We start from the raw sequence: 15192 nt of genomic DNA on the forward strand, positions 1-15192 counted from the left end.
CAAATGTTACGGGGTCAATAGGAAGACGACACGAACGTAAAGACCCAGACGTAGAGGGTACAGAATGTGGAACAGGCAGGTCCTGAGCCAGGCCGGTGCCCCGAAACCCTCTGAGCCCGTTTGTCTGGTGGTAAATCTGCTTCTCAGAGTGATGCGCAACCCACATTTATGACAGAGTTATCATAGCAGCCGCCCCCATCGACTACTTGTACTTTAGGGGCCCTGAGTTGGAACTTAACGCATCCTTTCGCCAAAGGTGTGGAGACCAGAAGGAGGTTTCCCAGGGGGGGTCAGAATAGATACAGCTGTTTAGCTTCACACTCGATGTTATCATGTGCTCTCCTGCCAGGAGTTTCTGTCCTGTCACTGAAATCTGACCCACCTCACATTTAACCTCTACTGGCCACCGCTTGCTCTCTTTTCCTCTCTCCTTCTTTTACCACTTTGATCTTATTTTTTTGGTTCATTACGACTGAAGTTACTGCCGGTCTGAAAGCCCGAGAGTTCTCTTCTTCGGCATTACGGACCGTATCGTCTCGGAGGTTTAATTTCTCAGTGCAATTACTCTCTTTATTTGTTGCTGATTTTTTTTCCCTTACGGGTCCCTTCTGTCACTTCTGGGCTCAACGCTTCCACAGATGTCTGCGTGAGCAAAAGCCTTCAGCCCAGGTGACAAAGGTGATGCGATGCAGGTGTCTGCTCTTGCACAGGAGGAGCGCCGAATTTTCAGTGCCGATTTCAGAGGAGACCAGGAAGCCGGACGTCCTTCCTTCTCCCTCAGATACCTCTGACTCGGAACTTTACCCCAGCCAGTCCTATGCTTCCAGCCCTTAGGATTCATGACAAAATACATGCATAAAAGTCCACCATAAGCTCCATCTAGTACTAGTGGAAGCATAAACGTATATGTTCAGTTATAAACCTGGGAATAAAAATATTTACTCAATTTTATCAATTTATTCTTTTTTACTTTTTTTTTTTAATTTTTTTTTTTAACGTTTATTTATTTTTGAGACAGAGAGAGACAGAGCATGAACGGGGGAGGGGCAGAGAGAGAGAGAGACACAGAATCGGAAACAGGCTCCAGGCTCTGAGCCATCAGCCCAGAGCCCGACGAGGGGCTCGAACTCACGGACCGTGAGATCGTGACCTGAGCTGAAGTCGGACGCCCAACCGAGCCACCCAGGCGCCCCTCTTTTTTACTTTTTATATTCATAAATGTTGAAACCGAACTTGCATAAAAATGTGTATCTTCTAATTTAAAACTTCTTCGTTTTTTATGTTATTTTCTTTATAAAGCTTATTTTATTCATCTCGAGAGAGAGAGAGTGTGCACACGAGAGCCAGGGAGGAGCACAGAAAGAAAGAAAGAGAGAGAGAGACGGACAGACGGAGAGAGAATCCCAAGCAGACTCGGTGCTGTCGCTGAGAGTCAGACACAGGGCTTGCCACCGTGTACTGGGAGATCACGACCTGAGCTGAAATCAGGAGCTGGGACGCACCACCAGCTGAGCCCCCCAGGCACCCCTAATTTAAAAGTTTTTTAAAGAAAAGAAACAAACGTACAGAAGATGACATAACACCATCTATAGAACTGCCACTTAAAAAGTATTTACCCATGGCACGGAAGTTCTATTTCATTTTCATTTTGGTGTGTACGAAACTACGGTCAACCCCTGGACATCGCAGGGGGGAGCCGCACGGGTCCACTCACACACAGCTTTTTTTTTTGGGGGGACAGTTCAGTTCTATAAATGTATTCTCTCTTCCTTGTGATTTTCTTAGTGTGTCTTCCTATAGTTTACTTTGTTGTAAGAACACAGTATACGGTGTATACAACCTACAAAGTACGTGTAACAAACTGGTTATCGGTGAGGCTCCCAGGCAGCAGCCAACGATCAGTCGTTCAGTTCTGGGGACTCACAAGTTGGGGGGTGGGTTAGGCCTCCAACCCCCGTTTTGTTCAAGGGTCAACTGTACTGTTTCCCCAAAATGTTCTCTTTCAAAAAAAAAAAAAAACAAAAAACAAAAAACATAATCCTGAAGAGACAGTCAAATAAATACAAAATAGTAGGAAACTTTGTGAACTTACACTTCAGGTGTTCTCCTGCTCCGGATAACAACTGGTAAAAGATATGAAAAGTACGCTCATCTTTTGCTTGACGGACAGCACGAGATTTTTCCAGAAGGTCTGAGCAAAGATGGTTAAGGATTGAATTGAAAAGGTGGCCCTCTCTCCATGACTGTACGAATTTAATTTGTAAAACGTTTTCTTTCTCTGATATATACTAACCCTCCTGCGATGAACCGTTCTGAATGATTAAAACCTATAAGTGAAAAAGGAAAGAAAATATACACACTCACATTCCTCACTAATCTTCGGGAATCATGGACCGTGTTCACGTCAACCCTCCCCCCCCGCCCCTCATCTGGGTTATAGTCAAAGAACACAGCACTAAACAAGGAACTCTAAGAAGCTATAGAAAATGAGCTCAAGCCTTTGAAGGCTGAAAAAGCCTTCTGGGAGTTTATCACAACTTTACGAACAAAGAAGCCAAGGCACAAAGGAAATTGTTCAAAATAACATAGCTCATGAGCACAGGGACAGAATTCAGGGCTCAGGTGGACCTCAGGACGCGTGCTTGGCCACCGTGGTCCCCAAGAGCCTGGCACACACAGCCTCGTACAAGTGGCTCCGGTCCCCCTACATCCACTTTCCAAATGCCCCGAGATGGCCCTGACCAGACTGACCACCGGCCCCCAATGCTGGTGGTCCAGAGCTGGCCACAACCCCTCCGCCTGGGCTTCCCACACGCCAGCGGCTCGCCCCCAACCTGCTTCTGCACTTCAGACCACAGCACACCCGCCTGTGCGTTTGGGGTGCATCTCTGGGACCCACGTGGGGTCTCCGGTCGACAGTCACCCTGGGCTGTCACACAATCTCCATTTCTCTGCTCTGGAAGATGACCACCTCTTCTGAAGTCAGCTTTCCCTTCACTTCACCAAAATGAATCCATTCTGTACATTAGATTATCCCAAACACATCGTCCACGTTTGGTGGAAAATAGGTTTACAGGAAAGCTGTCATGGCAGGACCAAGGTGAAGAAACTCGAGATTTATTCCCCGGTCATTTCCAAGTGTTTCTTGTACTTTCTGGCTCTGAGCGTATCTGGAGACGTAAAATACAATTCTGAATTATCCCTTACCTGAGGGATCGAAAGGTTGTACTTCTATCACAGGGTCCCTGATACTTGTCAGAGGTAGCAGAGAACTGTCACCTGTATCCTTCCTAATTGGGACACTATCACTTGGAATCCTTTCCATTTTATCACCTCTGTTTCAATTTTTTTAAACGTTTATTTATTTTTGAGAGATAGAGCCCGACACGGGGCTCAAACTCCTGAACCAGGAGATCATGACCTGAGCTGAAGTCAGATACTTAACCGACTGAGCCACCCAGGTGCCCCTTACCTCTTTAATCCAAGTAACTCTACATAGACTTCTCTTTTCTTAAGGCCCTTCTATGCAGATGACATCTTCTAGGACGACTCTTCGTATTTGACATTTGTTTCTCCTCTACTTATATTCTGCGTAACGCTAACTGAAACTACGGGAACTGTGCCCTTGCAGAAGGCTTGTTGGGGGGGGGGGGTATACGCCCATCCCACTAATACCGCGAGCAGACGGTAAACAAGGGCTAACCCAACATGGACTCAGGAGCAGTTCAACAGGAGGTGCTCACCTCAAGGCTCTCCTACCGCGCCAACGTTTCCTGGGTTCGAATGCAGGTGATTCTCCCCTCAGTGGGACTCTCCTCTACCCCGGCTGTGTGAACACGGTATGGACTGGCATGAAAAACCACCACCACCACCACCACCACCACCACCACACTCTGGCATTAACATTCAGTAGCTGGAAGTGTCTGACCACGTCATGATCCCTCTGGGCTTCAGTCTGATCACCTGGGGAGTGGGAGTGATGCCACACGGGGCTGCCCTGGGCCGGAGGAAGATCAACCGCCTCTTCGGTTTGATTATGCAGTCATGGAAAAGGATACATGTTTCAATGTTGGCCCCAACGATGTAGCCAGTTACATCAAAGTTGATGCGGATGAACTTGCCCTGAAAGTAAATCAGGAGAAAACTGAAAGTAAGGACGGACACAGAGGGTGTAACAAGCCAGTGCCTCACGGTAAGTATCCATCAGTTGGTTGCAAACATGGGTCTTAATTACTGCCTCGAATAGAAAGACAAGGAAAAAGCCTGGATAAGTTCCAAAAAAAGCAGCAATCAGATAGGCTACCTTCCTGTACTGTGACATAGTAAAAATGAGACCCTAATCGTTTACAACTTTTAAGAAGCTCTTCCACATAATCTGAGATCAAAGACATTTGACAGCATTAAAGGAACACTTCATTCGGCCCAAACAGAATTACTTCTTGAAAAGATGATGGATTGGTCTGGTGTAACAGTTTTGCAAATCCCTAAGGAATACTTGGTCTCCCCACGACACACAGAACTGTTTTAAGGAAATGGAAAACGGATTGTTTTGTAACTCATTTCATACAGTTCCTGTAATATGGAATACCCCAAACGGTACAGCTGTCATAAAAACAAGAAGGCGAAAATAAAAGCAAGTATCTCCCCTATAAATACAGATATAAAGGCCAAATTAACCCTTTGCAAAACAAATAAACTTAACAATGACGATGATGTAAAAACACTATACACTCGCTCATCACCCAAACAAATGGTCAAGGGACTGGAGGGCTTTCCTTGGGGGGAAATGGACAAGCTGATTCCAAGATTTATAGGGAAATGGAAAGGACAAAAAAAATCACAACCATGTTGAGAAAGAGGACCAGAGCTCAGGGACTCACATTACTAGAATTCAGAAAGCTGTGTTTATTAGGTTAGATTGGTATTGGTGGGAGGCTAGAGATACAGATCAAGGGATCAGAAGAGAGTCCACAAATAGACCACATGGGAACGGTCAACTCACCTTCAACAAAAGGCACCGAGGTAATTTAATAGAGAAAGCCAATCTATTCAACAAACAGTGCTTGAGAAATGTGTAAAATGAAACCAAAAGAACCTAGACACTTCATACCACGTAAAAAAGTTAACACAAAAGAGATCACAAACCTAAAAGGATGGGCTAAAACTGTAAAGCTTCCACAACAAAAATAAGAGACCATCATTTATGACCTTAGCAGAAAAAGATGTCCTAGAAAGAATGCAAAGAGCATGAAGCTTTAGGGTTTATCAATTAAAAACAGATAAACTAGGTTTCATCAGAATCTAAAACTTCTTCAAAAGTCACTGTAAAGAAAATGAAGAGTGATACCACACACTGGCAGAGAATATTGGCAAAACACCTACCTGATAAAAGACTTGTTCGCACGATATTTAAAAAGCTCTTACAACTCAGTTAACAAGACAAATAGCCCAAGGAAAACACTGGGGAAAATATTTATACAGTTATTTCATCAAAGAAGATACGTAAATGGTCAACAGTCTATGAGAAGATGCTCAACGTCGTCGGTTATTCGAGAAAAGCAAAATAAAATGAGCACAAAGAGATACCAGCACACACCCACTAAAATGGCTGACGTTTTGAAGCAAGACCAGCAAGGAGACAGAACCAGAACGCTCCTATCACCCTGGTAAGAATACAAAATGGTACAGCCACTTTGGAAAAGTCTGCCAGTTTCGTATAAAGTGAAACCTAAGTCACCCTATGTGCCAGCGATCCCAATCCCAGTGACCCATTTGCGCATGAATGTCCAAAGCCACTTGACTCTCAACAGCCCTCAAATGGAAACAACCCAAATGCCCACCAAGTGGAGAATGGTCAAGGACATCGTGGTCCATTCACACAGTGGAATATTAGGGGGTGATAAAAAGGAACAAACCAGTGAAATACCCAACAACGTGGATGGACATTGTACAAGAGAAGCAAGACATAACACACTACATACTGTAGGAGCCCATTCACCGGACATTCTGAAGAAAACAGACCATGGAAACAAAAGAGATCAGTGGTTCCCAGGGCCGGGCTACACAGACTACACAAAGGCAAACGGAAGCTTTCCCAAGGGAAGGAAATATTCTGTCTCTGGGCCACGGTGTTGGGCTCCCTACAATACACATTTGTCTAACCCTGTCCAACTGTACACCTAAAAAGGGTGAATTTTATTTGATGCAAAACTCAGCTTAATTTTTATAAATCACCAAGGAAGATATCTTAGGATCCTGTAAATAATTTTAAAATTTAAAATTTAAAAAACATAATTAGTTCCTTGTATTTACTACGAATAGATTACACGTTGGCCCACACCCTTCTACTGGGTGTCCAGTCCACCCACCCATGCTCCTACCCACCAGGACCCTTCTCACCTTTCCCATGTTAGGCCTACATTTATCACATAAATATTTGCTCTATGTGCAAAAAACGAGTACTTAAGTATTGGGATGCTACCGCAGAAAAATTTGAACTATATTATGTGCAAATTATACCTCAGTAATATTGACTTTTGCAATTGAAAACAAGAGGATAATTCACTAAAATCATACTTCATTTTTAAATGTCTATTTCTTTATTTCGAAAGAAAGAACAAGAGAGCAGGGGACGGGCAAAGAGAGGAAGAGCGAGAATCCCAAGCAGGCTCTGAGCTGTCAGCACAGAGCTCAACGCGGGGCTCGATCCCAAGAACTGCAAGACCATGACCTGAGCCAAGATCAAGAGTTGGATGCTTAACTGCTGAGCCACCCAAGTGTCCCCATTATTTTTTTTGTTCAATATCATGCGCATTCACAGAGAACTCACCCAATTTTCCAATTAAAAAAATTGCAAACCAAGCGAGGAAAACAAGGTGAAAAGAGAATGCACGTGGGGGAAATCTAATGCTATTTCCTGCTGGAGGACCAACAAATGATGGGGGAGGCAAGTAAATTCTACCTCGAACCCCTGCGCCCTCCTCCTGGGTCTTCCACTCCCACCACCATGGAAGTATCCTGCCTCACGTTATCTGAAAGCCCTGTTCTGCCCGGGAATGCACGGCTGGTTCAGTAACACCAGGGGTGCCATGTCACCCACAACGGACATTCCACGAAGGGTCTGCTTCAGATGCTGCTAACGCCCAGAGTGTTCAGGAGGGAGGGGAGAAGCACGATTCCTGTAGGATGCAAAGGCCTTTTGTGACCAAGAGCAGGGCCATGTAGAAAATGCCTCTGACTACACGAGAAACCGTTCCAACACAGGCTGAACCACAAGTCTGACAGTTATGACTGGGCGTATGTAGGCAACAGAACAGAACACGTGAAACCAGGTTTCTAGGAAATCAAGACGGTGTCTGTCACTGGCACCCACAATGCCCTCTGGCCTAAAAGCTGATGTTAAATCACCGAACTTCGTGAGGTTAACATCTAAAACCGCAACGCAGGGGCACCCAGGTGGCTCAGCCGGTTAAGCACCCAACTTTGGCTCAGGTCATGATCTCACCGTTGGTGAGTTCAAAGCTCTGCGTCGGGCCCTGTGCTGCCACCTCAGAGCCTGGACCTGCTTCCGATTCTATGTCTCCCTCTCTCTCTCTCTGCCCCTCCCCTGCTCATGCTGTGTCTCTCTCCGTCTCTCTCAAAAATAAACAAACGTTAAAAAAAAAAAAATAAATTAAATAAATAAATAAATAAATAAAACCACAACGCAAATCCATCTTTTAGGGCTTGCTAGAGAACACTTAGCATTTTTCTGCTACTCAGAGTCGCAAAACGAAAATGACAAGTTGCTCACTTGGGTGGTGGGTTCTGTTATGGGTGGGGGGAGTGGGGACAGGAAGTTTTGCGTAGATTTTTTTTTTTAACAGGAGAAAACTTGTCTTCTTTTGAGACAGGCTCTTGTGAGGTTACACGAGTACTACTTTTATACAAATGACCATTTTGCACAAATCGTACGACCATGGCACTGAGAGATGCTGACCTAACGGCCCTGAGCAGAAGCAGAATCATGAGGCTTTTGCTCTTTCGACACCTTAGGGACACGGTGGCAGGGCCCCTCCAAAGGACAGAGAGGGGCTATGGGGACACAGAGAACAGCGTCACACGATTAGGACAGAGAAAGCTTCGCAGGAGTACCACTGGAGCCGAGTAATCTTACAGTTTCTGTCAGTTTGCTTGAAGCCACAGGGTAATTAAAGGGAGGCTCCGTGCTGGTTTATCTGCAAGCTCTCTGGAGTAAAACTACCACGAACAACACCGGTCCTTGACACACCACAACTGGATCCTGACCTCCTGGCTACAAGGGAAACGGTTCCACTGTTTTCCAGAGACACGGCATTCTGGGCTAGCAGCTATTCAAAGTGGCACCCGCAGGCCCCTTTATGCTCCCCCGACGACAGGTTCCCTTAGTGCCTGATCTAGAGTAACGAGCGAGATTTAATCCAGAGGCCAGATGGCGCTGTCCACGGCTTCAGCTACGGTGACCCCCAAACTATACCAGAAGCTCGTTAATTAACAAGACGGGTTTTCACGTGAACTAAGGGGTCTTGTTGCATAGTATGTAACAGATATAAAGATTCTGGGGGTAACGTGGACTGACTGGAAATAGACACCCCTGGTCTGGTGTGAACAAGGTGCTAAGACTCCAGAAAGGCCCGGAAGCTGCCGTGTCTGTCGAGAAGGCTGCCTTGGGCTCGATGCTAGATTGGTTTCCCGCTGCAAACTGTCCTCTGTCGCTGACATGGTCACATCTGCCCCCGGGGAATCTTTAGGGAAAGGCTGGGAGTACTCAAGAGACAGCAGTGAGTGCATTCAATTTACTTACAAACTGTTTTTAGTGTCTGCTTGCTTAGAAGCACACGTGGGGGTGCAGAACGCTGGCTTGCTTTCACCGTCATCTGGTAACCCAGCGGTAGGCAGGGCACCGGGGCCTTTATCGGGCTCTCGCTACTGAGGCTCATTATCTACCAAAAAGGCACATGAAACCGGGGACTGCCAAAATGGCTTGATTCCGTTTGGGGGAGAAAAAAAGATTTTTGCACAAATACAGAGGGATTCCTGCTAGATGCAAGATTTATCTGTGGGTACAAGGCAGAAAGTGAAGTCCCCATTTTAAAAGTTCCGTTACCAGAGACTCATCTCACACAAACCGCCTCCATCTGGAATGCATCTGACTTCTCCACAAACAGACCGGGGCTAACCGTGAACGATTATTTTCCTAAGGGTAATGCTCTCCTCAAAGAATCGCCTTTAATACGGACCATGTGCTCGCAACTTGGAAAGAAAAAGATCATCTTCAGGAAATGATTCGTCTCTATCAGATCAAAGAGATGGAAACAAATGGAACCTAAAAGCTGACGGGAGTTTGTAGTTTCAAGCATTTTCACCGCAAATAACGACTCGGCGCAATTCCCCTGTCCACCCGCCGTTTCCGCCACTTGTCGCTCCTCCGGCGGGCCGCGGGGCGCCGCCCCCGCCTGTCCTGGCCACACAGCCGTCCCTTCGCGGATCTCTGACGGCCCACGCGTCCGGGCCCGGCGCACGTGGTCACCAGTGCCCGGAGGTTGAAGGCCCGGGTGCAGGGGAGCCTGAGGAGGCCAGGGGCTCGGATACGCCCCCGGGGCCTGGAAGAGCGGGCGGCACCTCGTCGGCCGCCGCAGCCTAACCGAGCCCATTCCGTAACCACGAGACGCCCACTACGTACGCGCACGTGCGAGGCGCCGTGCCAGGAACGAAGGATCGCGAGAACAGGCTGACGTCCTTCCGCGAGACGCGGCGCGCTCCCGCACGACACACAGCGGCCGCCCACAGACGCCGAGGAGCGCGGTGAGGAAGGCAGCGACGGACGAACAACCCGATCAGGGGCTCAGGAGACACAGATGGGCAGCCGTGGACAGACCGGGAGTGCGTTCTGGAAGAGCGACCCACAGGGCTCACTCCAGTCTGGACACCGGCCACGAGGCAAGGCGGAGTCCGGGAGGATTTTCGTCGTTGCGTTTCACGCTCCCGCAGCCGGGAGGTTTGATGGCACCGTAGAGTGACAGAAGACGGAAGGAGCACATGCTGAATAGAAAAGGTTCCATTTGGAACACGTTAAAGCTGCGAAAACCACGAAGACCGCCAAACGGCAAGAACGAGGCGGCACCACAGGGCCCGGCAAAGGGCAGGAGCTCAGTAATGAGCCGAACTGCACAACGAGATGGAAATTCCGGAACATGTGATTAAAAGACGGGCCTACACGGGGCCGCCCGCTGATGCCGCGAGAAGCAAAGCGTTGGCGGCGGCAGCGCCCACAGAAACCTTCACAGGGAGGCCTCGACTTAGCTGAGCTCCCGACAGCCCGTGCGGCCACTCACTCCGCTATTTTTTATGGAACCACTAAAATCAACTACTTTTGTAGCTTCGTGCGGTTAACGCCTTTGGATAGTTTAGTAGCTGGCTATGCTATTTCTCTGAAAAATCCTATAAATATCAATATGAAGTTGACTTCCTAAGAATTACAGCCCAAAGTCAACTATTTGATTTTTATTTTTTTTAAATGTTTACTGAAAGAGCGCATGAGTGGGGAGGTGCAGAAAGAGGGAGACAGAGGATGCACCCTGTGCCGTCAGCAGAGCCCAAAGCGGGGCTCCAACCCACAAATCGGGAGATCATTACCTGAGCCGAAATCACTCAACCAAGTCAACAATTTAAAGACATTTTTGTTTCTCAGTTGAACTAGCTATGTGTAGGAACACCGCCTTAATGAAAAATATTTTCTTAAAAGATAAGCTTTAAAAAAATTTTTTTTAAGTTTGTTTATTTTGGACACAGAGAATCTGAAGCAGGCTCTGCACCCGCAGCACAGGGCCCCCATGCGGGGCTCGAACTCACAAACCATGAGATCGTGACCTGAAACCGAGAACTGGATACTTAACTGAGCCACCCAGGCGCCTCAGGAGATTAGCTTTTAATAGAATACGCAGAATAAGACCTTTGGGAGGTGGAACTCTAGCTCAAACAGGGTTTATTGAGGATTTAGACTGGGTAGGTATTCTTGCTGGCAGGATCTTGCTAGAAAACAACCTAAGAAGTTCTTCCTGCCAGTAGGATGTAAAACAGTTCCTACCAGAATTATTTACATGCACTTTCAGAACAGGATGCATAAATAATAAGCTTTAAGGAGACTTGTGTATAGTAATTACTTTGCAAATAAATTTTGACAAGCGATTACTTTGATTCAGACTCTAAAAAATTTTAAAGGTATATTTATTTCTGAGAGAGAGAGACAGAGGACAAGCAGGGGAGGGGCAGAGAGAGAGGGAGATACAGAATCCAAAACCAGGGTCCAGGCTCCAAGCTGTCACAGAGCTTGATTCAGGGCTCGAACTCATGAACCGTGAGATCATGACCTGAGCTGAAGTTGGATGCTTAACCGACTGAGCCACCCAAGCGCCCTGATTCAGACTCTAATTTAAAGAAACAAGCTGGAGCAGGATTTTTCAACCTCGACATAATGGACATTTGGGGCTGGATAATTCTTTGTCGTGGGGTCCATCCTGTACACTGTTGGATGTTTAGCAGCATCCCTGGCCTCTACCCATCACCGAAACCAAACAACCAAAAATGCCTCCAGGCACTACCAAATGTCCCCTGAGGGTCTCCAATTGAGAACCGCTAATCCATAGTATTGCAAATTACAGATTATAACCTGCCTTTGTCAATACGGAAATCTCTCTAATGATGTATGTGCGGCAGCCAACCTCTGAGATGGCCTCAGTAACCCCCAACCTCCAGTACCGCTGTCATTGCGCAGTCCCCTCCCACGCTGTATCAGGGTTGGTCTCTGTGGCCAGCAAACTACATCAGAGCATTGGCCCGTGACTTCTAAGATGGGAAAGAACACTGTGTGGCTTCTGTCTTGCTCTCTTGGATCATCTGCTCTTGGGGACCACCAGCTGCCATGTCATGAGCACACATCCCTATAGAGAGGTCTTTGAGGTGAGGAATGCCTTGGAGGAACTAAGGCCTCTTGCCAAAAGCTACCCGGGTAAGTCTGGAAGAAGAGCCTCCGGCCTCTTCAAGCTTCACGTGACCGCAGCCCTCACCAACAGCACCTTCGTGGCACCTTCACGAGAGATGCCGAGTCAGAACCACCCATCACATGGAAGTGGAAATGATCCAGGTTTCAAGTCACCAGGGTTAGGGTAAGTTGTTCCACAGCAACAGGTAACTAATACGGAATCATATTTCCACGTGTCCCAAACGTACAAACGCTGGCAGGCAGATGGGTCCTTACTGCTTAGTAACGCACTCACTACAGTCTTTACCAAAGGACCGGATGGCAGCAATTTATCTTTTTTTTTTAGGTTTTTATGGATTTGAGAGAGAGAGAGAGAGAGTGTGAGACAAAGCAGGGGAGGGGCAGAGAGAGAGAGAGAGGGAGGGAGAGAGAGAATCCCAAGCAGGCTCCATGCCATCAGTGCAGAGCCCGACGTGGTGCTTGAACTCATGAACCACAAGATTATGGCCTGAGCCGAGATCACGTCAGATGCTCAACCAAGTGAGCCACCCTGGTGCCCCAATAATTTCTTTTCCAGGCAAAGATGAGACAAACAGGCACAAAATGGTTTCTCCTGAATTTAAAGTGTGGCTTGGGGCAGGGGAAATCAGAAAAGACTGGTAACTTGATTTATGTAGTAAAATAAAGCATTTTCCACTAAGAAATCCTTGTAAATCTGCATGGAGATCCACATACCAAAGCTGGTAGCTCACTGTGTCTTCTTATCCCGTGATACAGCCGCTAAACGCAGGGCTTTCAGGAGGAAGAATTTAAGATTTAAATGTGGCTCAGGCTCAGTGCTGATGACCCAGGGGATGATAAAACCCTATAAATGAACCTTAGCTTCCCCAGATCTTTTACAAACCCCAAAGTCACAGCTATGCTTTCTCCTGACACAGGCATATTTGTTATTGCACTCTGTCCATAAAAAGCTAAAATAATGACCTAATGAACTTGGATGAAGCGATTATCTTACTAGGAATAAACAATACTCCAAACAAATAGGTTCCTATTTCCTCCATAATGTGGAAAGCCTCTCGCACTCGAACTACCTCTTCGGGTGCCATGGGCTGAGTCGTGTCCCATCTCAAATTCTTTAAAAAAAAAATGTTTTTTTAATGTTTATTTATTTTTGAGAGAGACCGAGGATGAACAGGGGAGGGGCAGAGAGAAAGGGAAAGACAGAATTTGAAGCAGGTTCCAGGCTCTGAGCTGTAAGTACAGAGCCCGACATGGGGTTCAAACCCAAGAACCACGAGATCGTGACCTGAGCCAAAGTTGGACGCTTAACTGAATGAGCCACCCAGGTGCCCCCCACTGCCTCAGAACAGGACTATATTTGGAGAGAGGGTTTTTTCCAAAGATAATTAAGTTAAAATGAGGTCACTGGGGCCCTAGTCCCACATGACTGGTGTCCTCACAAGAAAAGAACAGGACACAGATGCACACAGAAGACGGACCACGTGGACACCGGGAGATGGCCACCTATAAGCCACAGAGAGGGACCCCAGAAGAAACCAACCTTGCCACACCTTAACCCTGGACCTCCAGCCTCCAAAAGAAAATCAAGGCAGTCCTACCAACTCATACAGAGGGTTAGCTAGCTACCTTCGGGCTCAATGGGTCCTCTGTGATTCCATATCTGGCTGCTTCCACTAATCACACAACCCAGGCCATCAGAAAATCAACATGAACGCCAGGACTTCACATTATACTCAGAGAAGAAGAGTATGTCACCGTGATACTAGATTCCCCCAGATTATCCATGAAGGAGTGATTAGTAAAGTCTCTTTTGATGTGGCCTTGAATTGTACAAATACTTCTAGGATGGGAGGAGGGAGGAAAAACATAGAATTAACTCTAATGATTTAAGTAGAAATAACTGTAATTGAAGACCCTCTCCAATCTGTGGAAAATGGTTAACTGAATCTTGAGGACTATAATTCAAGGCAAGAAGTTTACAGCAGGCACACCCATTTTACTGGATATGATTTTAGAGAAGATTTGGCACTGACACGTCAATAGGGCGTAGCTGGACAGGGGACATACCGCTTAGGAGAACAGCCTCATGCAAACGGTCACAGCTGGTCAAACGGAGGAAGAGGGGAGAGCTTTCCAGGAATTAACAAAGCCCTATTTTCATAGAGGAGTATTTTTATAGAAAAGTAATTTTTAGAGAGAAATAATCATATTGTCGCATTCTTCTGACATCCATATCCCCGGAGAAAACAGCAAGTGTGAAAAGGACAGCTGACTACACTGAATGCCAACTTGGTTTGTGGAGCGTTTACATTCCCGGTACTGTGCTAAGTACTCCACATGCATCCTCATGTAAGCTCTATGCCCGCTCGGCAACACGTATTGTAGACCATCCCCAAAGACGAAGTTCAGAGAGGCTACCTGATCATCTACCCGTACAATACACAATTACATATGCAAATACAGGATTACAGTTACTTTCACGTTTTTTCCTTTTTAAAATGCAAAACTACTAGAAGATTGCAAATTACATGTGACACATCGCGTTTCTACAGGACTGTATCATTCTGTACCACATCCTTTATTAGCCTCTCCCTAAAATCTAGGAAGACAAGTACTCTCTTTGCTGGATCACAGTAGACATTTCACTAAAAATCTGAGAAATTGTAAGTTTCGGGTGCTTTTAAACTTACAAAACGAGATGAGTTATCATTTTTCACGGTCTTCGCGTTTCCGAATGATTCCAGGATTGGATTCGCTTGTAAGAGCTGCCGTTCGAGTTCCCCCTAAAAGACATTACACGTATGCACACACACACACACACACACACACACACACACACACAAATAAAAGCAGATTAGGTTAATCTAACATCTTTACTCCAATCCTGGGGTGGGGGTGGGGTGAACAAAACAATAAACTTCCTCTCTTCCTCAGTGTTTTCATTCTGTTTGCCATCTTGTAACCTTTGTGGCTTTATTCTCAGTCATATTAGGCTCTGCTAAAGGGAAAAACAGCACGTATAAAGTGATCGGAAGGGGAAGAAAAAGTCACATTAAACAGCAGATCAATTTGAGGGCAGGGCATGTAAATTAGGCAGAGAATTTTGAAAAGAAAACAAACTGGTTTTCATGAAATGAAATTCGGCTTGGCACTTCAATTAAGGACATATTAAT

General features: G+C 46.3%; 1 protein-coding gene across 7 annotated transcripts in view; it reads right to left on the minus strand.

Moving 5' to 3' along the window:
- Positions 1 to 15192, minus strand: part of MYH10 (myosin heavy chain 10) — a 135084-nt gene that overhangs the window by 65409 nt on the left and 54483 nt on the right. For all 7 annotated transcript variants that reach the window (XM_045490374.1, XM_045490370.1, XM_045490369.1 and 4 more), the window contains 3 exons: positions 14710 to 14802; positions 4059 to 4122; positions 2093 to 2191 (listed from right to left, as the gene is read on the minus strand). In XM_045490374.1, coding sequence (XP_045346330.1) covers positions 2093 to 2191; positions 4059 to 4122; positions 14710 to 14802 — 256 coding nt within the window. The remainder of the gene's footprint in view (positions 1 to 2092; positions 2192 to 4058; positions 4123 to 14709; positions 14803 to 15192) is intronic.

This window comes from Leopardus geoffroyi, chromosome E1, assembly GCF_018350155.1.
Source record: "Leopardus geoffroyi isolate Oge1 chromosome E1, O.geoffroyi_Oge1_pat1.0, whole genome shotgun sequence".
NCBI lineage: Eukaryota > Metazoa > Chordata > Mammalia > Carnivora > Felidae > Leopardus > Leopardus geoffroyi.